General features: G+C 39.4%; 1 protein-coding gene across 2 annotated transcripts in view; it reads left to right on the forward strand.

Annotated features, from left to right (window-relative positions):
- The window catches only part of PLXNA1 (plexin A1), a 222,730-nt gene that overhangs the window by 165,171 nt on the left and 31,711 nt on the right, over positions 1 to 25,848 (forward strand). For both annotated transcript variants that reach the window (XM_075286115.1, XM_075286116.1), the window contains exons 10-12: positions 2,784 to 2,984; positions 20,662 to 20,758; positions 20,954 to 21,144. In XM_075286115.1, coding sequence (XP_075142216.1) covers positions 2,784 to 2,984; positions 20,662 to 20,758; positions 20,954 to 21,144 — 489 coding nt within the window. The remainder of the gene's footprint in view (positions 1 to 2,783; positions 2,985 to 20,661; positions 20,759 to 20,953; positions 21,145 to 25,848) is intronic.

A 25,848-nucleotide genomic window follows, 5' to 3' on the forward strand; every position in this document is an offset into this window, starting at 1 on the left:
AGGAGCAGTATTATAGTAGTTATGTTCTTGTACATAGGAGTAGTATTATAGTAGTTATATTCCTGTACATAGGAGGTAGTATTATAGTAGTTATATTCTTGTACATATAGGGGCAGTATTATAGTAGTTATATTCTTGTACATAGGAGGTAGTATTATATTAGTTATATTCGTGTACATAGGAGCAGTATTATAGTAGTTATATTCTTGTACATAGGAGGTAGTATTATATGAGTTATATTCTTGTACATAGGAGCAGTATTATAGTAGTTATATTCTTGTACATAGGAGTAGTATTATATGAGTTATATTCTTGTACATAGGAGGCAGTATTATAGTAGTTATATTCTTGTACATAGGAGCAGTATTATAGCAGTTATATTCTTGTACATAGGAGCAGTATTATAGTAGTTATATTCTTGTACATAGGAGTAGTATTATAGTAGTTATATTCTTGTACATAGGAGCAGTATTATAGTAGTTATATTCTTGTACATAGGAGGTAGTATTATAGTAGTTATATTCTTGTACATAGGAGCAGTATTATAGTAGTTATATTCTTGTACATAGGAGTAGTATTATAGTAGTTATATTCTTGTACATAGGAGCAGTATTATAGTAGTTATATTCTTGTACATAGGAGTAGTATTATAGTAGTTATATTCTTGTACATAGGAGGTAGTATTATAGTAGTTATATTCTTGTACATAGGAATAGTATTATAGTAGTTATATTCTTGTACATAGGAGTAGTATTATAGTAGTTATATTCTTGTACATAGGAGGCAGTATTATAGTAGTTATATATATAATGTCATGCCATTGTATTACTGTCTTTCCTGTGTAATATGGGTCATATTGCATTAGTTATATTATTGGGATATGAATACTACGGACACTGCAGCTCTTCGGCCTCACCTTCGCTTCCATCATCATCATCATTACTACATCAAACACCTTGTAAGATTATAAATTGCCACCTCGGAGAGAAGATGAACATGAGGAAATGCGAAGAGCTTATCAGTAGATGTTGCGGGTTAAATGGTGGCCTCCCGGTTTAGATGTGTAGTGTCGGCTTCTTATCCTAGATGACCATTTATACTGATGACCTCTCTACTGATGAGTATTGATGGAGTTTTGCCAGAACCTTTAAGGATCTCAAGTCAAGAGCGATGATGATCAGGATAAGGCTCAAGATGAGTGTAAGGAAGTGTAAATGATAGATAACCCCTCGCCTGCCAGCATGCTCTACAGGCGCCCAACAGCTGGCATCTGCCGGATGTGGTACAAATGACTGTGGGATGAACCATACGGGTGTCCTGGCACATTACGTATGCGGTGGTTAGCACTTCTCATCTCTTCGTTAGATGTTGGATGGAACATGAGCCACACGTTACATGTCTTTCTAAAGCCGCCTAATGAACTCAGCCAGCCAGTCTCCCAGTTTTTTTGGCATAAGATGTGCAACTCCGCACCGAATCATTGACTTTAGTTCATATTCGTGTCACTCAGAAACCCAGCTGTTCGTAGGAACCGCGGCCGCTCAGGAACATCTGTCTCTTGTGTTGTAATGGGTCTAGCGGCCAGCTGGGACTGAGTCAAGGGTTGACGCCCTCCATCTAAACACCTCCAACCTCTACCATATTGAGAACTTTGGGCTAATAGTTTCTTGTATGACTGCCGGCGAGACGCCAACGATGATCGACCGGTTATACAACAATGTATGAGGGTCGTGTTGAGTATATCATGATGGATACGACAGAAAAACATAGGAATTAGGCCACAAATATCTCATGGAATGAAATGGAGCAGAGGCCCAAAGATTGTAGTGGAATTAAAGGGTTACTTATAGGTGATGTCAGTCATTGGTGGGGATCCTTGCTTGTGATCTTCTTCTATGAGCCAGAATGGCAAGTTGATGACTTTGGCCAAGTCAAGCCTCTTTGATATGTATAAAGCGTTGTAGGTGGTGCCATTGTCAGTAACCAAAGTGGGTTTTTATTAGCCATTTCTGGCTACCAATTCCTGAAAAGTCTATACCCCCCCTCCCTTCTCCCCATGTGATCTTTACCTTACCCCATAGGTCTCCTTAGACATCTACATCCCTATGTGCTGCTGACGTCAGCCGCTGACCCTATAACACCGGTGCTCTATTATAAGACGTGGAGTTTAGGTTTTCGGCCCCTTTAAGGTCAGTGACCTTAATGCCTCGGTCTTGATTGTCCTTCCCTGGGAATCGATAGATTGCTTTTTCAATAATGATGGATTGGACATTTGTGGTGTGTGGTAAGCACAAGATAATGATTGTATGTTTTCCCTCCACAGCAAAAATCAACCAAGGTTATTAGCTGCGATATCCACCTTCTTCCTATAGACCCGCTCGGCACTTTATAGTGCGGCCCATATTCCCAGACTTAACACTATTGTGATCCCTGGCCTGATTTAAAGGGACATGACCATGTTATATCCTGCTGTAGTTAGAAGTACCACTAGGGGGCGCATATAGCTGTGCTGGTGTTAGGCTGAGGCTACATGGTGTCGTCTTCACGAATGTAAGTGAATGGAGTGACGTTGTGACCCTGAGACGTCTGCGACAGCGACTTCTAGTTGCAAAAAGATCAATTTGTGCTGGACTTTTTGAAACTGGGTGTTGCAGCAGCTTCGCGGTCACCACGCGACTCCATTTACTTCATAAGTTGCAATCGAAGTCTCCAAAGTGGCTGAATATTCCTCCTGTATGTGACCTGGATTGGTGATGACCCCTCTCTCTTCTCTCTTGTTACAGGACTGCCCCCAGATTCTGCCTTCAACCCAGATCTACATCCCAGTCGGAGTGGTGAAGCCGATCACGCTGACCGCCAAGAACCTCCCGCAGCCGCAGTCTGGACAGCGCAACTACGAGTGCATCTTCCACATCCCGGGGAGCGTGACGCGAGTGACAGCCCTGCGCTTCAACAGCACCAGCATCCAGTGCCAGAACACATCAGTAAGTGAATGACCCCCATCGTGTGTACACGGCTCTAGCCCCTGCCTGCCTCATTAGTGTGTATTTGTGGCGTTCTCGCCTGCGTGGGTGGTTTGCAGTCTTTTTGCATACGACGGGCCTGTTGCAGCTTTGTTTTCCTCCTAATAAAGCTATTTACATAGTGTTTATTTCCCAGAGGTGCTCGCAGGATTTTATGATTACAAAACTGCAGCAAATGAAGGCAAAACAGGAATAAGCGTAATATGCAATAAGCGGAACGCCGGGACTGCAGAGATGGCGGCGGGGGCTGTGGTTCTCTATGGACCCTGTGACGGCTGTGTATCCGGAGGGGCTGCGGAGTCCATGGAGTGCTGTGTGTGCCTTGTATGGTTCGGAGAGCGGTATTTGCACAGTTTCCTGCTATGTTACATGTATGCAGTCGATGACCATAGGGGAATTGCCGGATTTTTATGTTCTGCTGTGGTGTTTAGGAGGTCAATAAGTGCGTTTGTTGAGGGGCTTGTTAGATGCTGCGCGGTGCAATATTTTATAGGATGACTGGTCCCGGTGGTCTTCATGTATCTCTGGAGTTTATAGGATTCTACCTTGTTCTGTGGAGGGAAGAAATATAATCACTTGTGAGTGATCAGCGACGGCTCCTTGTCATGTAAATATACAGGAACTTAAGAGTCTTCCTAGGGTTGCAGTCATGTGTAGCTAGCGACTTCATTAAAAGGGCTGCCATAGATTACATTACTTATCCTGTATTATACTCCAGAGCTGCGCTCACTATTCTGCTGGTACAGTCACTGTGTACATACATTACATTACTTATCCTGTATTATACTCCAGAGCTGCGCTCACTATTCTGCTGGTGCAGTCACTGTGTACATACATTACATTACTTATCCTGTATTATACTCCAGAGCTGCGCTCACTATTCTGCTGGTGCAGTCACTGTGTACATACATTACATTACTTATCCTGTATTATACTCCAGAGCTGCACTCACTATTCTGCTGGTGCAGTCACTGTGTACATACATTACATTACTTATCCTGTATTATACTCCAGAGCTGCACTCACTATTCTGCTGGTACAGTCACTGTGTACATACATTACATTACTTATCCTGTATTATACTCCAGAGCTGCGCTCACTATTCTGCAGACTTCAGAATTCAGACGTCCAGTATTCCCATATTCTACATGGAGCCTTGAATAATATGAAGTATATATATATATTTAGACTAGACTTCTTATAGTGACAGGATTAGATGCTACTTCAGCTTATGTTTTACAATGTTTTACGCTTCGGTCTGTGTATAGCTTCGGTGTACATTTTTGGAGAGTTGCACTCTATATTTTCCTTGCTCGTGCTGCCGGCATGGAGTCGCTGTGTTACGCACTTGATCTGTGAATTTCAGCATAAACATTATTGCAGTTGTCTTAGGAGCTTTCCCTCCATCTCCTTGGTGCACCTTGTCTTATGTTGGATCGTTCAGACAAGTCTTAGGTTTGTGTGTTAGTCCTTTGTAGGTCTTGGACTGTTGGTGATGTCATGGATGTTGGAGACCAGTTCACATGGAGATTTGCTTGGCCGGGTGGCCGGATCCTCCTTTATATCCAGACTTGTGTATTGAAGGGAGAACAACAGATGGAAGGTGGTCAATTACTTCTTAGAGGAGCCTTCATTTGGGGGTAGAAGGTCTTGTGATGTCCCAGGGAGATGGCATGCAGAGCCTTGGAGAACGCAGAAGACGGGTCAATGAGAGCGTGAAATCCATGAAAGAAGTTCACTCCGCCAAACCTCAGTAGATTAATTGTGTTTGCAGAGCTCTCCAGCCAAGAAAATACAGATCTAATGTATTGATGGACAAGGTGTCTCTGGGGATGGATGCTGTTCCACGCTGCCCGCCAGCCGCCTTCCCTCCACTGAGCGCACGCTCCGGCTGCTCTGCACGTCTTACCTCCCAGCATGTGCATTGTGTTTTGTGTTTTTTTTCTCTCGTGGCCCTTGGCCTTGTGTATCCAACCACCTGATCCTGACCGAGTGCTACTATTGATGGACTAAGACTGATGTTCTGAGCTTATCCTTAACCCTCACATGACTGGAGACAACTTTATATTAGAAAGTGGTGGAAGAAGATAATGTCATAATATAGGTCTATAAACTATATACTTATGTCCACTAACACTGTGTCTGTGACCCCCCCCCCCCCCCCCAAAGTATGCCTCAATATGAAACTAAGATTTCAAGAATATAACTACTATAATACTGCCCCCTATGTACAAGAATATAACTACTATAATACTGCTCCTATGTACAAGAATATAACTACTATAATACTGCCCCATGTACAAGAATATAACTACTATAATACTACCTCCTATGTACAAGAATATAACTACTATAATACTGCCCCTATGTACAAGAATATATCTACTATAATACTACCTCCTATATACAAGAATATAACTACTATAATACTACTCCTGTGTACAAGAATATAACTACTATAATACTACTCCTATGTACAAGAATATAACTACTATAATACTACCTCCTATGTACAAGAATATAACTACTATAATACTACTCCTATGTACAAGAATATAACTACTATAATACTACTCCTATGTACAAGAATATAACTACTATAATACTACTCCTATGTACAAGAATATAACTACTATAATACTACTCCCATGTACAAGAATATAACTACTATAATACTACTCCTGTGTACAAGAATATAACTACTATAATACTGCCCCCTATGTACAAGAATATAACTACTATAATACTACTCCTATGTACAAGAATATAACTACTATAATACTACCTCCTATGTACAAGAATATAACTACTATAATACTACTCCTATGTACAAGAATATAACTACTATAATACTACTCCCATGTACAAGAATATAACTACTATAATACTACTCCTGTGTACAAGAATATAACTACTATAATACTGCCCCCTATGTACAAGAATATAACTACTATAATACTGCTCCTATGTACAAGAATATAACTACTATAATACTGCCCCATGTACAAGAATATAACTACTATAATACTACCTCCTATGTACAAGAATATAACTACTATAATACTGCCCCTATGTACAAGAATATATCTACTATAATACTACCTCCTATATACAAGAATATAACTACTATAATACTACTCCTGTGTACAAGAATATAACTACTATAATACTACTCCTATGTACAAGAATATAACTACTATAATACTACCTCCTATGTACAAGAATATAACTACTATAATACTACTCCTATGTACAAGAATATAACTACTATAATACTACTCCTATGTACAAGAATATAACTACTATAATACTACTCCCATGTACAAGAATATAACTACTATAATACTGCTCCCATGTACAAGAATATAACTACTATAATACTACTCCCGTGTACAAGAATATAACTACTATAATACTACTCCCATGTACAAGAATATAACTACTATAATACTGCTCCCATGTACAAGAATATAACTACTATAATACTACTCCCGTGTACAAGAATATAACTACTATAATACTGCTCCTATGTACAAGAATATAACTACTATAATACTACCTCCTATGTACAAGAATATAACTACTATAATACTACCTCCTATGTACAAGAATATAACTACTATAATACTACCTCCTATGTACAAGAATATAACTACTATAATACTACTCCTATGTACAAGAATATAACTACTATAATACTACTCCTATGTACAAGAATATAACTACTATAATACTACCTCCTATGTACAAGAATATAACTCCTATAATACTACCTCCTATGTACAAGAATATAACTACTATAATACTACCTCCTATGTACAAGAATATAACTACTATAATACTACCTCCTATGTACAAGAATATAACTACTATACTACTGCTCCTATGTACAAGAATATAACTACTATAATACTGCTCCTATGTACAAGAATATAACTACTATAATACTACTCCCTATGTACAAGAATATAACTACTATAATACTGCTCCTATGTACAAGAATATAACTACTATAATACTACTCCTATGTACAAGAATATAACTACTATAATACTACTCCTATGTACAAGAATATAACTACTATAATACTACCTCCTATGTACAAGAATATAACTACTATAATACTACCTCCTATGTACAAGAATATAACTACTATAATACTACTCCTATGTACAAGAATATAACTGCTATAATACTGCCCCTATGTACAAGAATATAACTACTATAATACTACTCCTATGTACAAGAATATAACTACTATAATACTGCTCCCATGTACAAGAATATAACTACTATAATACTACTCCTATGTACAAGAATATAACTACTATAATACTGCTCCCATGTACAAGAATTTAACTACTATAATACTACTCCTATGTACAAGAATATAACTACTATAATACTACCTCCTATGTACAAGACTATAACTACTATAATACTACTCCTATGTACAAGAATATAACTACTATAATACTACCTCCTATGTACAAGAATATAACTACTATAATACTACTATGTACAAGAATATATCTACTATAATATACTACTCTTATGTACAAGAATATAACTACTATAATACTGCTCCTATGTACAAGAATATAACTACTATAATACTACCTCCTATGTACAAGAATATAACTGCTATAATACTACTCCTATGTACAAGAATATAACTACTATAATACTACCTCCTATGTACAAGAATATAACTATTATAATACTACCCCCTATGTACAAGAATATAACTACTATAATACTACTCCTATGTACAAGAATATAACTACTATAATACTACTATGTACAAGAATATAACTACTATAATACTACTCCTATGTACAAGAATATAACTACTATAATACTGCTCCCATGTATAAGAATATAACTACTATAATACTACTATGTACAAGAATATAACTACTATAATACTACTCCTATGTACAAGAATATAACTACTATAATACTACCTCCTATGTACAAGAATATAACTACTATAATACTACTCCTATGTACAAGAATATAACTACTATAATACTGCTCCCATGTATAAGAATATATCTACTATAATACTACTATGTACAAGAATATAACTACTATAATACTACTCCTATGTACAAGAATATAACTACTATAATACTACCTCCTATGTACAAGAATATAACTACTATAATACTACTCCTATGTACAAGAATATAACTACTATAATACTACTCCTATGTACAAGAATATAACTACTATAATACTACCTCCTATGTACAAGAATATAACTACTATAATACTGCTCCTATGTACAAGAATATAACTACTATAATACTACCTCCTATGTACAAGAATATAACTACTATAATACTAATCCTATGTACAAGAATATAACTACTATAATACTACCTCCTATGTACAAGAATATAACTACTATAATACTGCTCCTATGTACAAGAATATAACTACTATAATACTACCTCCTATGTACAAGAATATAACTACTATACTACTGCTCCTATGTACAAGAATATACTATACTACTAAGAACTACTATAATTCTGAATGTTTGGAAGTATACTCTGCCTCTTGCTGCCTCTTGGTATATTTGTATGTATGGTTTGGCAGTATATGGCGCTCTGTACAGTGTATATATATATATATATGTATTTATTTGCTGTGTTCTCCCGGGGTTTGGCACTATTAGATATTTGCCCTCTCTCTCTTAGTTTCTCCTCCAGGCTGTGATGTTTCTTTTCATTTTCTCCTCTTATTCTGTTTGGAGCCTTCAGATATAAACCCCACCAAATTCTTGTGAGGACCTTGTTATTCCGCCTCCCCCTTCCCTTCCTTTCTCCCGCTCTCTCTATGCGGCCGTCACATTTATCTTGCTCGCAGCCGCGTTTTAAAGTGTGGAGGGAGAATCAGGAGAATTTGATAGGATCCAATTAAATTTGTGCAGATAAAATGATGATGAATTGCATGCGGGCTCCGCAGAGACACCCTGTACGTTACCGCCGGCCCCATTGAGCTCGCAAGGAGCTGAGGTCATCAGCTGCAGAAAAAAATAGGACGCAGCTGCATGTACATGTACGGCGTCTGCAGTCAGTGCTGGGGGGCGCTCCGCATTCACGCTATACCTGCTAATAAATTACATTGATTATTATAGGAAGAACAGGAACAATGTTCAGTGCGTCGTAATTTATACCGCACCGCCAAGAAAAGCCTAGAATAAGATTTACGCCTTTACTCAAAGCGAAAACTGATAATGAGATTGAACACTATCGGAGATGGAGAGAACAAAATCGGGGGCCCCCTCCCCCAAAGACTGAAGAAATACAATTGCTGGGTCCGATTGTTTGGATCTTTGTAGTGTACAAGGTTCCCTGTAACCACAACGGTATTGCGGCACTATACCTATAATTGTGCGACCATCTTACTATATGTTTTTATTTTCTATATGTGTACAGTATGGCGGAATTATTACTTATTAGAATAATAATACTTTTGTTGCACAATTACATATAACACCGCCATACTGTACACACAAAATATCTAAATATATTAAAGTTGTCGCGCAATTTTATAAATATATATAATTGTTGCCATACTGTACACATATCGAATGTAAAAATATTATTCTTGCACAAATATAGGTGTTTTTTAAATTATTCTTTAGGTGTACAGTGTGGCAGCACTATTACTTGTTCAGTCACATTAATGTTACATAATTATTATATATGTACACTATGACGCCATTATTACTTGTATAGAATTGTGCAACCATGATAATGATGGACACTCTCAAAGAGATCAGAATCCCGCCCACTTGACTTCTCCCTGACACCTCCCATTTGACCATAATAAGGCTAATTAGCCTTTTAGGCGCAGAATCCTGCAGCACTGATTGCTCAGGCAGGGTGGGGGGCTAGAGAAAACATTACAGCTTCAGCAGGAGTGGTGGAGCCTCTTAAAGGATGTGCGGAACTGAAATTGGTGACGAGGTGAAAGGTCATTGATAAGCGATTATTTAAGGAGTTTGTGATCAAAAAATCCACCGTTTCCTTTTTTGCAAGATTTTGTGCAGGGATTTGGTTTTTCGCACAGTCATTAGTCGTAGGCAGCCTACAATATACAGCTGATCTGGTACCAATATCACCGCCAATCAGTAGCTGTGACTAATACCGCTCAGTCTAGAAACGCAGCAGATTTATTAAAGGGCCGGCGCACTTCCGCTTAAAACCCTTGAACCGCCAATCTTAATAAACTCCCTCATAAGTGTCACGGTCCTATCATTCACCTCCCCCCCATTATCACCACTTTGGTTTGCTCCTTTCATTCTTCTATTTTTGGTGAGTGTATCTTGCTGGCGGCGGGGGAGGCCATCAATCCTCCCGCCACCTCTCTGCTTTTTATAACCCCACAGAAAATAAATCCTAAAATTAATTCTGGAGGCGTCTGTAGTAAACCCGACATCAAGCCGCTAAATCACAAAAATGACTTTAATTTCTCAATTGTAACTTTTTTATATTTTCTCCTATTATTCCGATCGACCACTAAGAAGAATATTACACCCCGCACCCCCGCCCGCCCTGAGCTCCACATTTGCGTTTTTTGGCGGGATTTTTCTCTTGCCAAAAACTGGATTTATTACGATGTTCAAGCTGCGGAGTTCTTTATAATCCAACAATTTGCGCTCGTCATGCCGGGTTGGCAGTAAACAAATGTGTGATCGGCAGCGGGCGACTCCTTTATTAGATATACAAGTGGTTTTATTTCTTGTACCTTGAGATGAACCTAAGGTGGAAAGATCTGGAAAGGGACAAGGCCGAGATCTACCAAAGACATCGGGGCAGCCATGTTTTTAGAGAGGGTTGTTGAACATGATCTGAATCTGAACACTCTTCTATTTCACTTTGAGTCTGATGGTCTTTAGGGGTTTCTTCTCCGTGACCCATGGACTTACCGATACAGGAAATCTTCAGCCTTGAACACTATTTTAGTTTCTTAAAGGGTCACAAACTTGGCGTAACTCAATAGTAGAGACCAATAGAAGAAACTTTATAATATCTGGAGAAAGGAAAGCAGAATTTAATAATTTTCTGTGTTTCGGCATCTCTTGGGCTCCTCCTTGTCATTCAGTTTAAGACATCTCATTGGTCAAATATTTTCATGTCCAACAAATTAGTTGGGGGATGTCGTGTTTGGCGCCTCCTAGTGGCCAGTAGAGCTCATTACCAACATCTTGCCTTAATGTTTTGTCTTTATGATTCACGTTTTTGATGCCATTGATGCTCATTCTTCTTGCCATTACTATACATTTGCGGTACGGTGATTGCAACCCCTGAAAATCTCCATTTTGGTATTCGCGACATTGACTTTGTGAACCCTTCAATCTTTTTGAGTTTGAGCCTATTGTTTATCTACAGATGACAAATTCACGTCACCGGATCCGCAATAAAAATCAATGATTAAACTGTTGACGTTGCGGTTTTAATGAATCCTCTTCCCTTAAAGCTTTCAATGCATTTAATTTGCTTCCATCAATACATATCCCAATTTCCTCGGTAACGTTGCGTCGCGCTGGTTAAGTGCTTTATTTAGAGATAGTACACCGCACTTTATGTTCTGGTGATGAATCGTATTCGCGGGTAATGGATGCCGATCTGAGGGATTTTTACATTGAATACTGCATTCTGCACATTAAAGCCATAATGCAAGCAAAGTGGCCGCGCTCTTTATAGGATTTCCTGGACTGAAACGTTTATGGGGTCGGAATCCTCCGGAGACTTTGTTAGGACTATGAGCTGTGTAAAATATTTAATAAAGGGAATATGTAGGGGGTGCGTTGTCTGTATGGAGGGTATGGCTGCCCACCCCCCTATGTGGAGGGACCGACTGTAGCATTCACTTGGTAGAACTGGTAACCTCTGATGGGGGACGTCATGGGGAATGGAGTCAAGGATTGGGATGGTCGGAGCTGGCCAACCATCTATTAAGACTCTATAGGGTGTCCCAACTCTACCTTGATGGCAGAAGTTTTGTGCGTGTCAGTATGGCCCAATTATTTGGATGACCACTTGTGAGAACCTGCAACAATTTTTGCCGGGAATGACTTTTTGGATGCAGTTTTTGATGTAGGGCCTCGTAGACCAGCCTTAAATCTGATAGATTCTTGTTTGGTTAGATGATATTTGTCCATGAGTTGCCAAACTCTCCTTCGTTTCCAGTTTTTAGGAGGTCAGGTTACGAGAGATGTTTACAGATCCACATCTATGTCTAGGATGTGCCGCGGGCTTTGGTTTATTGGGAGATCCCTCCATGATAGGATTTGCACAGTATATATGGCGAAACATTTTCAAAAGACCACCTCATTAACATGACCAAGACCACGTGGATTCTATACTATCCAGCTTTTTTGAGCAGAACACCTCTCTAGAAGACCATTTGTTCTTGCAGTTTTTAGTGGTCTTCTCATAGAGGTTACACTGTGTTTGGGGCCAATACTCAATACTTTGATGGTTGGTCTTCAGCTTCTTGTGTGAATTCTGTAGCCGGATACAGGACAAAAGTGTAGAGTGGGGAGAAGAGATCGGGCTACTGAGATTTCTGAGTGGAGACTTTTTGCCATAAAGACACATTACTTTGGCTACGATAGTTAGATACAGGACTTTGGCAACCAACTGCATTTTTGGTCTCGGTGAAGGAAGTTTTGCTTTGAAGCCTGAAAGAATGGAGGATAACGTTCCTAGACCTCAGTGAGTCCACAGATCCTTTTTGGTCCATTGTCTTCTTCTTCTGAAATCTAAGTGTGCCGTCCATACCGTATTGTGACCTAGAAGGAATATATAAGTGGCCGCCAAGTCTTAGGACCTCCTGGAAGGTTCACTTGTCAAATCAAAGACTAGAAGATGTTTGAAAAACGGGTGATTAGGAAAAGTGGTCCTGAAATTGTAGACAAAAGGTCTATGTACTCCTTTGTGACCTCCAGTGACCCCACACTTGTGCGGCTCCCATCTTGTCAGACACTGTTAGATTTTCTGCTTACGCTGACAGTCCTCCTTCCAGTTTTTGGCCGACTTCAAGGTGCTTTGAATTAGGGATAACTTCTTTAATGTTGTACGTAAGTGCCTGCGTCTGTACATACGGGCGCACATACATCTCCTCTATAAACTCTAAACCGACCATCAAAAAAAATCCCAGACGCTGATATGAGAACTCCGGACGTAATCTGCGCCTCCGAAAAATCTGGAATTCATTTCTTTATGGTTCCTTGTGACTTTAATTGGCCATTTCAAGGGTGATGGCGGCCGTCTTTGAATAGGCTTCTATCTACCCAACTTTGAAAGTGAAATTTGCTAATGTCAGCCATCTGCGGGATAAGCCGCAGGGCAGGAGAGCGATGTGTTTCTTGTGATTGAGTCGAGCAGCATTTCAGTGAGTAATCTCATGGAAGGGCCGGGGCGGTTAACCTGCTGACTGGAGCGTGCTTCGCTTTCTTGGCCGGCGCTGAAACATGAAGTCATCTCTGTTTGCAGAGCAGATGTGCGACTCTCCGGCCCGGGTGTGTCTCCGCAACTAGACGTGAAGCTGGAAGTTAAAGCAGTACAAAGGCCTCCATTTTTATGTTTGTTTTTCTTATTTAGAAAATTTTTGCGTTTACCAGTAAAAGTTGTGATGTACATTGTAACTGCGGGTTAGACCAAAGCTGCTGATGTTTTATTTTTATTTTTTAAATGGACTGGATGCCGCAAGAATATTTCTATTTGCATTAAAATAAACTAAATGTAAAATATTAAAGGAAAATATATATTTTTCTGTTTTAAATTTTTTTTTTTCATTTTTTACTTATTTTTTGAAATTTTAGGACTTTCTTTTTTTTTTCTCTTTTTATTTGTGAAAGTTTAAGTTTATAATTGAGAGTAAATGGTGATATTACAGGAGAACTTTAAAATGAAAAAAATTTGAAAAAAATAAACTGATCTATTATGATTTATTAAAATTTTTTATAGATTTTGTGGATTTTTTTAAATATATTTTGGAAATATTATTTTACATATTTATATTAGTAAAGACAAAATAAAAATTTTTTTGCGAAACATTCTAATCCCCATGCAGGTGTATTTAATAGCATCAGAGCACATACAATGTATAAGATGATAGCGGCACAATAAGGCGATTGCAGGTTTTTCTATGGGCTGTAGACTTTGGCTCCTGTTCCAGTCGCCGCTCTTTCCAGTCTGCTCACGAGCCTGAGATGTTCTGCACACCGGTCTCGTTTCTGTGTTAATCCGCCCGCGTTAATGTGTCAGGCAGGGCAATCCCTGGGTTCTTGTTGGGAGGGAATGTAATCTCATTTGCTGCCACAGCCAATGCAGCGGGAAGCCACAGCTTCAGGATTCGTTCTGACCTCCTGGCCCGCTCGATCTCTCTGTAAGTAATTCACGGCATCATTATCTCAGAATTATGGCTTGTCACTTTGTAATATGACGGCATGCGAGAGGCTCATGCATCGGAAAATGATATTGACAGCTCGGCAATCAACAAGTTAAATGGCCGAGTCGAGAAACGGGGCTGACGCCGGACAGAACTGTAATACTAAGAGGCAGAAGAACCTGATGAAGAAAGCAATTTGGCGCATACTAAATACGTTGGATCCTTTGTCTCCCTTACGATGGAGTGAGGACGTCATTCATAGTATTCTTATTCAAGCAGGGGATCTATCATCTCATCTACTAAGGTGACTTATTCTCCACCATGCACCGTGCAGACACTGAACAAGCAGGGGATCTGTCATCTACTCATATAGTAAGGTGACTTATTCTCCACCATACACCGTGCAGACACTGAACAAGCAGGGGATCTGACATCTACTCATATAGTAAGGTGACTTATTCTCCACCATACACCGTGCAGACACTGAACAAGCAGGGGATCTGTCATCTACTCCTATAGTAAGGTGACTTATTCTCCACCATACACCGTGCAGACACTGAAGAAGTAGGGGATCTGTCATCTACTCCTATAGTAAGGTGAATTATTCTCCACCATACACCGTGCAGACACTGAACAAGCAGGGGATCTGTCGTCTACTCATATAGTAAGGTGACTTATTCTCCACCATACACCGTGCAGACACTGAACAAGCAGGGGATCTGACATCTACTCATATAGTAAGGTGACTTATTCTCCACCATACACCGTGCAGACACTGAACAAGCAGGGGATCTGTCATCTACTCCTATAGTAAGGTGACTTATTCTCCACCATGCACCGTGCAGACACTGAACAAGCAGGGGATCTGTCATCTACTCCTATAGTAAGGTGACTTATTCTCCACCATACACAGTGCAGACACTGAACAAGCAGGGGATCTGACATCTACTCATATAGTAAGGTGACTTATTCTCCACCATGCACCGTGCAGACACTGAACAAGCAGGGGATCTGTCATCTACTCCTATAGTAAGGTGACTTATTCTCCACCATACACCGTGCAGACACTGAACAAGCAGGGGATCTGTCATCTACTCATATAGTAAGGTGACTTATTCTCCACCATGCACCGTGCAGACACTGAACAAGCAGGGGATCTGACATCTACTCATATAGTAAGGTGACTTATTCTCCACCATGCACCGTGCAGACACTGAACAAGCAGGGGATCTGTCATCTACTCATATTGTAAGGTGACTTATTCTCCACCATGCACCGTGCAGACACTGAACAAGCAGGGGATCTGACATCTACTCCTAGAGTAAGGTGACTTATTCTCCACCATGCACAGGGCAGACACTGAACAAGCAGGGGATCTGTCATCTACTCCTATAGTAAGGTGACTTATTCTCCACCATACACCGTGCAGACACTGAACAAGCAGGGGATCTGTCATCTACTCATATAGTAAGGTGACTTATTCTCCACCATGCACCGTGCAGACACTGAACAAGCAGGGGATCTGACATCTACTCATATAGTAAGGTGACTTATTCTCCACCATGCACCGTGCAGACACTGAACAAGCAGGGGATCTGACATCTACTCATATAGTAAGGTGACTTATTCTCCACCATACACCGTGCAGACACTGAAGAAGCAGGGGATCTGACATCTACTCATATAGTAAGGTGACTTATTCTCCACCATACACCGTGCAGACACTGAACAAGCAGGGGATCTGTCATCTACTCATATTGTAAGGTGACTTATTCTCCACCATGCACAGGGCAGACACTGAACAAGCAGGGGATCTGACATCTACTCCTATAGTAAGGTGACTTATTCTCCACCATGCACCGTGCAGACACTGAACAAGCAGGGGATCTGTCATCTACTCATATAGTAAGGTGACTTATTCTCCACCATGCACCGTGCAGACACTGAACAAGCAGGGGATCTGACATCTACTCATATAGTAAGGTGACTTATTCTCCACCATGCACCGTGCAGACACTGAACAAGCAGGGGATCTGACATCTACTCATATAGTAAGGTGACTTATTCTCCACCATGCACCGTGCAGACACTGAACAAGCAGGGGATCTGTCATCTACTCCTATAGTAAGGTGACTTATTCTCCACCATGCACCGTGCAGACACTGAACAAGCAGGGGATCTGACATCTACTCATATAGTAAGGTGACTTATTCTCCACCATACACCGTGCAGACACTGAAGAAGCAGGGGATCTGACATCTACTCATATAGTAAGGTGACTTATTCTCCACCATGCACCGTGCAGACACTGAAGAAGCAGGGGATCTGACATCTACTCATATAGTAAGGTGACTTATTCTCCACCATACACCGTGCAGACACTGAACAAGCAGGGGATCTGTCATCTACTCATATAGTAAGGTGACTTATTCTCCACCATACACCGTGCAGACACTGAACAAGCAGGGGATCTGACATCTACTCATATAGTAAGGTGACTTATTCTCCACCATACACCGTGCAGACACTGAACAAGCAGGGGATCTGTCATCTACTCATATAGTAAGGTGACTTATTCTCCACCATGCACCGTGCAGACACTGAACAAGCAGGGGATCTGTCATCTACTCATATAGTAAGGTGACTTATTCTCCACCATGCACCGTGCAGACACTGAACAAGCAGGGGATCTGACATCTACTCATATAGTAAGGTGACTTATTCTCCACCATACACCGTGCAGACACTGAACAAGCAGGGGATCTGTCATCTACTCATATAGTAAGGTGACTTATTCTCCACCATGCACCGTGCAGACACTGAACAAGCAGGGGATCTGACATCTACTCATATAGTAAGGTGACTTGTTCTCCACCATGCACCATGCAGACACTGAAGAAGCAGGGGATCTGACATCTACTCATATAGTAAGGTGACTTATTCTCCACCATGCACCGTGCAGACACTGAACAAGCAGGGGATCTGTCATCTACTCATATAGTAAGGTGAATTATTCTCCACCATACACAGGGCAGACACTGAACAAGCAGGGGATCTGACATCTACTCATATAGTAAGGTGACTTATTCTCCACCATACACCGTGCAGACACTGAACAAGCAGGGGATCTGACATCTACTCATATAGTAAGGTGACTTATTCTCCACCATGCACCGTGCAGACACTGAACAAGCAGGGATCTGTCATCTACTCATATAGTAAGGTGAATTATTCTCCACCATGCACCGTGCAGACACTGAACAAGCAGGGGATCTGTCATCTACTCATATAGTAAGGTGAATTATTCTCCACCATGCACCGTGCAGACACTGAACAAGCAGGGGATCTGACATCTACTCCTATAGTAAGGTGACTTATTCTCCACCATGCACCGTGCAGACACTGAACAAGCAGGGGATCTGTCATCTACTCATATAGTAAGGTGAATTATTCTCCACCATGCACCGTGCAGACACTGAAGAAGCAGGGGATCTGTCATCTACTCATATAGTAAGGTGACTTATTCTCCACCATACACCGTGCAGACACTGAACAAGCAGGGGATCTGTCATCTACTCATATAGTAAGGTGACTTATTCTCCACCATACACCGTGCAGACACTGAACAAGCAGGGGATCTGTCATCTACTCATATAGTAAGGTGACTTATTCTCCACCATACACAGTGCAGACACTGAACAAGCAGGGGATCTGACATCTACTCATATAGTAAGGTGACTTATTCTCCACCATACACCGTGCAGACACTGAACAAGCAGGGGATCTGACATCTACTCCTATAGTAAGGTGACTTATTCTCCACCATACACCGTGCAGACACTGAACAAGCAGGGGATCTGACATCTACTCATATAGTAAGGTGACTTATTCTCCACCATACACCGTGCAGACACTGAACAAGCAGGGGATCTGTCATCTACTCCTAGAGTAAGGTGACTTATTCTCCACCATGCACCGTGCAGACACTGAAGAAGCAGGGGATCTGACATCTACTCGTATAGTAAGGTGACTTATTCTCCACCATGCACCGTGCAGACACTGAAGAAGCAGGGGATCTGACATCTACTCGTATAGTAAGGTGAATTATTCTCCACCATGCACCGTGCAGACACTGAAGAAGCAGGGGATCTGACATCTACTCCTATAGTAAGGTGACTTATTCTCCACCATACACCGTGCAGACACTGAACAAGCAGGGGATCTGACATCTACTCCTATAGTAAGGTGACTTATTCTCCACCATGCACCGTGCAGACACTGAACAAGCAGGGGATCTGTCATCTACTCCTATAGTAAGGTGACTTATTCTCCACCATGCACAGGGCAGACACTGAACAAGCAGGGGATCTGACATCTACTCATATAGTAAGGTGACTTATTCTCCACCATACACCGTGCAGACACTGAACAAGCAGGGGATCTGTCATCTACTCATATAGTAAGGTGACTTATTCTCCACCATGCACAGGGCAGACACTGAACAAGCAGGGGATCTGACATCTACTCCTATAGTAAGGTGACTTATTCTCCACCATACACTGTGCAGACACTGAACAAGCAGGGGATCTGACATCTACTCCTATAGTAAGGTGACTTATTCTCCACCATACACCGTGCAGACACTGAACAAGCAGGGGATCTGACATCTACTCCTATAGTAAGGTGACTTATTCTCCACCATGCACACTTCATAAGCATCTGGCAGCCACGGTCAGACAGAAGCAGTAAAGCTCCGAATTCACCAATAATCCAGTCTAGACTGATCGAGGCTCCTATAAAAGGTAAATATGCAGCCAATTATACATCTAATTAATTAGAAAATGTGAATAATTGGCTAATATAATAAAAAATAGTCCTTTAACCCTGAAGCTGGAATTGGAGTCAGTAAGTTTTTTTTGTCTCTGGCCCCGGTTTAGACTCCTCAGCCCTGGTATTTACTGGGGGGTTTATAAGAGAAAATGAGGGGGAAATGCTCCTTAGGACCCTCAATTGACCTGTCTCTTTATCCGCAGTCTTAGGATTTTTTTGTCCTCGGTGAGGTGCAGAAATTACCATTAAGTAGCCGGACAGCTGTAGGCTCAGATGTAGTCTGAAGATCCCGGGGTCCCAAATGAGACATGTCAGAGTACAAATTGAAAATGCCAATTTCACTTAGAATGGCGCTGCGCGTTTCACAGCTAAATCCCACCGCCCGCCCCCACCCCTCAAGCTTAGCTTGCAAATGTCTTTGTGAGATTTTGCACAAGAAGCCACAGGGGCGGCCGTCATGGCGGCCTAATACCTGGATATGAATTTATAACACCCCCCTCCCCACCAGACCGCACCTGGAGGAGCGCCGGCGGACGTATGAGGCGCCTCGGCTGACTCACTACATGACATTCCCCTTCTTTAATCTTCCAGATGTGTAATTGTGATTTCTGCCCATCAGTCTCCATGTAAAGCCTTTCTGGTGCTGTAAATAACGCAAACCATTTATCTAAATGCGCTGCCACTTTAGTGGGGCGGGGGATGGGGTTTAGCGGGGTCGAGGTTGGTTGTCAGGGGGGTCGGCTGTGCTCGGCTCTACAATCTGACTCATCTACCATCTAATAAATTACAATCTCCCTCCATTGCTGAGATGTGGAGTATATGATGAGCTCGGGGTCAGAGGGGATTGGAATCTTGTTGCCGGTGAGGTGATGTCACTGGATGATGTCACCGGATGATGTCACCGGATGACATCACTTGACAGATTTCTTCTTATAATGAGAGGTGACTCCTTATATTCTCCTATGTAATGTCTCTTAAAGGGGCACTATAGGGAAAACCTCTACATTACACAACATTGGGGCGGAGCCTAATACAGGTGTTCTCTAAATCCCAGTGTCTTACCGCTCCCCATAGAGCTCCGGACTGGGCCGAGCGCACCATCAGTGTCTCTAAGTTCTGTTCAATGGTTTCTAGTTACAGGCTTGCTGCATATCACCATTGTCATACCAGAAAGGGAAATCAACACACAGCTTTTACAGACCCTGAATAGCATGTATTATAATGGTTATAATGTATTGAGAAGCATTGCTTTATTTCTACTACTCTTCACGTACAAGTGTCAGTCTTTACTGTTGTTCCGGAATTCTATTCTTGAACTAGGTTGAGCGTCGATTACAAAAGTCCATCTTTCCTAGCAATTGCTCATGTTTTGCTGTTGTTTCTTATCTTACAGTACAACTACGAGGGGAATGACATCAGCGATCTCCCCGTCAATCTCTCCGTCGTCTGGAATGGAAACTTCGTCATTGATAACCCACAGAACATACAAGGTGAGGGCGGTTGTCAGCGCCACCCGTCTGTTCTCCTGTTCTTGCTCCGAGCTTTTCATACGATTATTTGATTTTGTCTGACATGCTCAGCTCCGGCCTGGGGTTGTAAATACATCGCTAATTAGTAAGGCCGTGTCATTAATTCATTAATGAGCGCAGCGCACGGAAATATTGACTCTCTGGTTTGTTCTGCAGCCCACCTCTACAAGTGCTCAGCCCTGCGGGAGAGCTGTGGACTCTGTCTGAAATCCGATCCCCGTTTTGAATGTGGTTGGTGCGTAACTGAGAAGAAATGTACCCTGCGCCAGAACTGTCCGGTATATGAAAGCCCATGGATGCACGTCAGTACCCCTCAGAGCCGCTGCACCGACCCCAAAATCACCAAGGTATGCACCTATTTACAAGAATATAACTACTATAATACTGCTCCTATGTACAAGAATATAACTACTATAATACTACCTCCTATGTACAAGAATATAACTACTATAATACTACCTCCTATGTACAAGAATATAACTACTATAATACTACTCCTATGTACAAGAATATAACTACTATAATACTACTCCTATGTACGAGAATATAACTACTATAATACTACCCCCTATGTACAAGAATATAACTACTATAATACTACTCCTATGTACAAGAATATAACTACTATAATACTACCTCCTATGTACAAGAATATAACTACTATAATACTACCTCCTATGTACAAGAATATAACTACTATAATACTACTCCTATGTACAAGAATATAACTACTATAATACTGCTCCTATGTACAAGAATATAACTACTATAATACTGCTCCTATGTACAAGAATATAACTACTATAATACTATTCCTATGTACAAGAATATAACTACTATAATACTGCTCCTATGTACAAGAATATAACTACTATAATACTGCTCCTATGTACAAGAATATAACTACTATAATACTATTCCTATGTACAAGAATATAACTACTATAATACTGCTCCTATGTACAAGAATATAACTACTATAATACTATTCCTATGTACAAGAATATAACTACTATAATAATACTCCTATGTACAAGAATATAACTACTATAATACTACCTCCTATGTACAAGAATATAACTACTATAATACTGCTCCTATGTACAAGAATATAACTACTATAATACTATTCCTATGTACAAGAATATAACTACTATAATACTGCTCCTATGTACAAGAATATAACTACTATAATACTGCTCCTATGTACAAGAATATAACTACTATAATACTACTCCTATGTACAAGAATATAACTACTATAATACTACTCCTATGTACAAGAATATAACTACTATAATACTACCTCCTATATACAAGAATATAACTACTATAATACTACCCCTATGTACAAGAATATAACTACTATAATACTACTCGTATGTACAAGAATATAACTACTATAATACTGCTCCTATATACAAGAATATAACTACTATAATACTGCTCCTATATACAAGAATATAACTACTATAATACTACCTCCTATGTACAAGAATATAACTACTATAATACTGCTCCTATGTACAAGAATATAACTACTATAATACTACCTCCTATGTACAAGAATATAACTACTATAATACTACCTCCTATGTACAAGAATATAACTACTATAATACTGCTCCTATGTACAAGAATATAACTACTATAATACTACCACCTATGTACAAGAATATAACTACTATAATACTACCTCCTATGTACAAGAATATAACTACTATAATACTGCTCCTATGTACAAGAATATAACTACTATAATACTACTCCTATGTACAAGAATATAACTACTATAATACTGCTCCTATGTACAAGAATATAACTACTATAATACTGCTCCTATGTACAAGAATATAACTACTATAATACTGCTCCTATGTACAAGAATATAACTACTATAATACTACCACCTATGTACAAGAATATAACTACTATAATACTACCTCCTATGTACAAGAATATAACTACTATAATACTACCACTTATGTACAAGAATATAACTACTATAATACTACTCCTATGTACAAGAATATAACTACTATAATACTGCTCCTATGTACAAGAATATAACTACTATAATACTACTCCTATGTACAAGAATATAACTACTATAATACTGCTCCTATGTACAAGAATATAACTACTATAATACTACCTCCTATGTACAAGAATATAACTACTATAATACTACTCCTATGTACAAGAATATAACTACTATAATACTGCTCCTATGTACAAGAATATAACTACTATAATACTACCTCCTATGTACAAGAATATAACTACTATAATACTACTCCTATGTACGAGAATATAACTACTATAATACTACCCCCTATGTACAAGAATATAACTACTATAATACTACTCCTATGTACAAGAATATAACTACTATAATACTACTCCTATGTACAAGAATATAACTACTATAATACTACCTCCTATGTACAAGAATATAACTACTATAATACTACTCCTATGTACAAGAATATAACTACTATAATACTGCTCCTATGTACAAGAATATAACTACTATAATACTGCTCCTATGTACAAAAATATAACTACTATTATACTATTCCTATGTACAAGAATATAACTACTATAATACTGCTCCTATGTACAAGAATATAACTACTATAATACTATTCCTATGTACAAGAATATAACTACTATAATAATACTCCTATGTACAAGAATATAACTACTATAATACTACCTCCTATGTACAAGAATATAACTACTATAATACTACTCCTATGTACAAGAATATAACTACTATAATACTACTCCTATGTACAAGAATATAACTACTATAATACTACCTCCTATATACAAGAATATAACTACTATAATACTACCCCTATGTACAAGAATATAACTACTATAATACTACTCGTATGTACAAGAATATAACTACTATAATACTGCTCCTATATACAAGAATATAACTACTATAATACTGCTCCTATATACAAGAATATAACTACTATAATACTACCTCCTATGTACAAGAATATAACTACTATAATACTGCTCCTATGTACAAGAATATAACTACTATAATACTACCTCCTATGTACAAGAATATAACTACTATAATACTACCTCCTATGTACAAGAATATAACTACTATAATACTGCTCCTATGTACAAGAATATAACTACTATAATACTACCACCTATGTACAAGAATATAACTACTATAATACTACCTCCTATGTACAAGAATATAACTACTATAATACTGCTCCTATGTACAAGAATATAACTACTATAATACTACTCCTATGTACAAGAATATAACTACTATAATACTGCTCCTATGTACAAGAATATAACTACTATAATACTGCTCCTATGTACAAGAATATAACTACTATAATACTGCTCCTATGTACAAGAATATAACTACTATAATACTACCACCTATGTACAAGAATATAACTACTATAATACTACCTCCTATGTACAAGAATATAACTACTATAATACTACCACTTATGTACAAGAATATAACTACTATAATACTACTCCTATGTACAAGAATATAACTACTATAATACTACTCCTATGTACAAGAATATAACTACTATAATACTACTCCTATGTACAAGAATATAACTACTATAATACTACTCCTATGTACAAGAATATAACTACTATAATACTGCTCCTATGTACAAGAATATAACTACTATAATACTACTCCTATGTACAAGAATATAACTACTATAATACTACTCCTATGTACAAGAATATAACTACTATAATACTGCTCCTATGTACAAGAATATAACTACTATAATACTACTCCTATAGGGGGCAGCAGTAGGTATATATGGTACTATGTATATGGCAGTATGTATATATGGTACTATGTATATGGCAGTATGTATGTATGGTACTATGTATATGTATATGGCAGTATGTATGTATGGTACTATGTACATATTTATGGCAGTATGTATATGTGGTACTATGTATATGGCAGTATGTATGTATGGTACTATGTATATGTATATGGCAGTATGTATGTATGGTACTATGTACATATTTATGGCAGTATGTATATGTGGTACTATGTATATGGCAGTATGTATCTATGGTAATATGTATATGGCAGTATGTATATATGGTAATATGTATATGTGTATGGCAGTATGTATCTATGGTAATATGTATATGGCAGTATGTATATATGGTAGTATATATAGTACAGGTTATACAAGGACATTAGTAGCGGCCTCTTCCTTTGAGGCTTCCCTTTATGTGTGTGGTCAGTGCTGATAAGTTGCATTTATTGTAATCCGGCCCCTCTAATGGGCACATTTGGGATTCGCTGACCGGGGCGTCTTTGGCCCCTCTCTAGTATTTCTGAGGGATGAATCAGACAGGAGTGAGATGAGACTCTGAGCACAGATCTCTGGTTTTGCCTAACACGGCGGAGATCAATGGCTGCCTCCTTCCTGTGATCCTCTGCCTTCACCTCGCGCTTCTGCATATCTGATGGTGAAGACGATTTTATTTTTCAGACGAGATGTTTGTTGTTTTATTTAAAAGTTCCCCTGTGAAACCAATTAAGGGAGACACGGGGAGGCGGCGGGGGGAGGGGAGCGCTGCTCTGCATGAAAACATGGCTGTGATACAGGAGGCTGATAGCGCAGGTGAGGAGGCATCAAGACCTATGTTCACTTTTGGGGCTGAACCTCCTGTACCTGCAGCGCCCGCCGTACCTGGACAACAGGTAGTGATTCCTTGTGCCGGAGTCTGGTGTGTGACCTCAGAGCTGTTCCTGCAAGATACTGATCTGTGTAAGCAGCAGAACAAGGATCCAATGAATCTTTTGGGGGTTTTATTGACTCCTTTAAATGTCTTTGTGGGGTCAGAAGATCTAAATATTGCCCCTAGTTCACATATTGCCCCCCCCCCCATTTAGGGTTTTTTCCTTCTCCTTTAGAACGTCTTTAGGAATCAGAAGATCCAAAGGAGCCGCAACGTTTGTCGCTTCTTAGTTGACATTTAGGTCGTCAGCTTAATATTCTAAGTCAGA

Source organism: Leptodactylus fuscus, chromosome 9 (assembly GCF_031893055.1).
Source record: "Leptodactylus fuscus isolate aLepFus1 chromosome 9, aLepFus1.hap2, whole genome shotgun sequence".
Lineage (NCBI taxonomy): Eukaryota > Metazoa > Chordata > Amphibia > Anura > Leptodactylidae > Leptodactylus > Leptodactylus fuscus.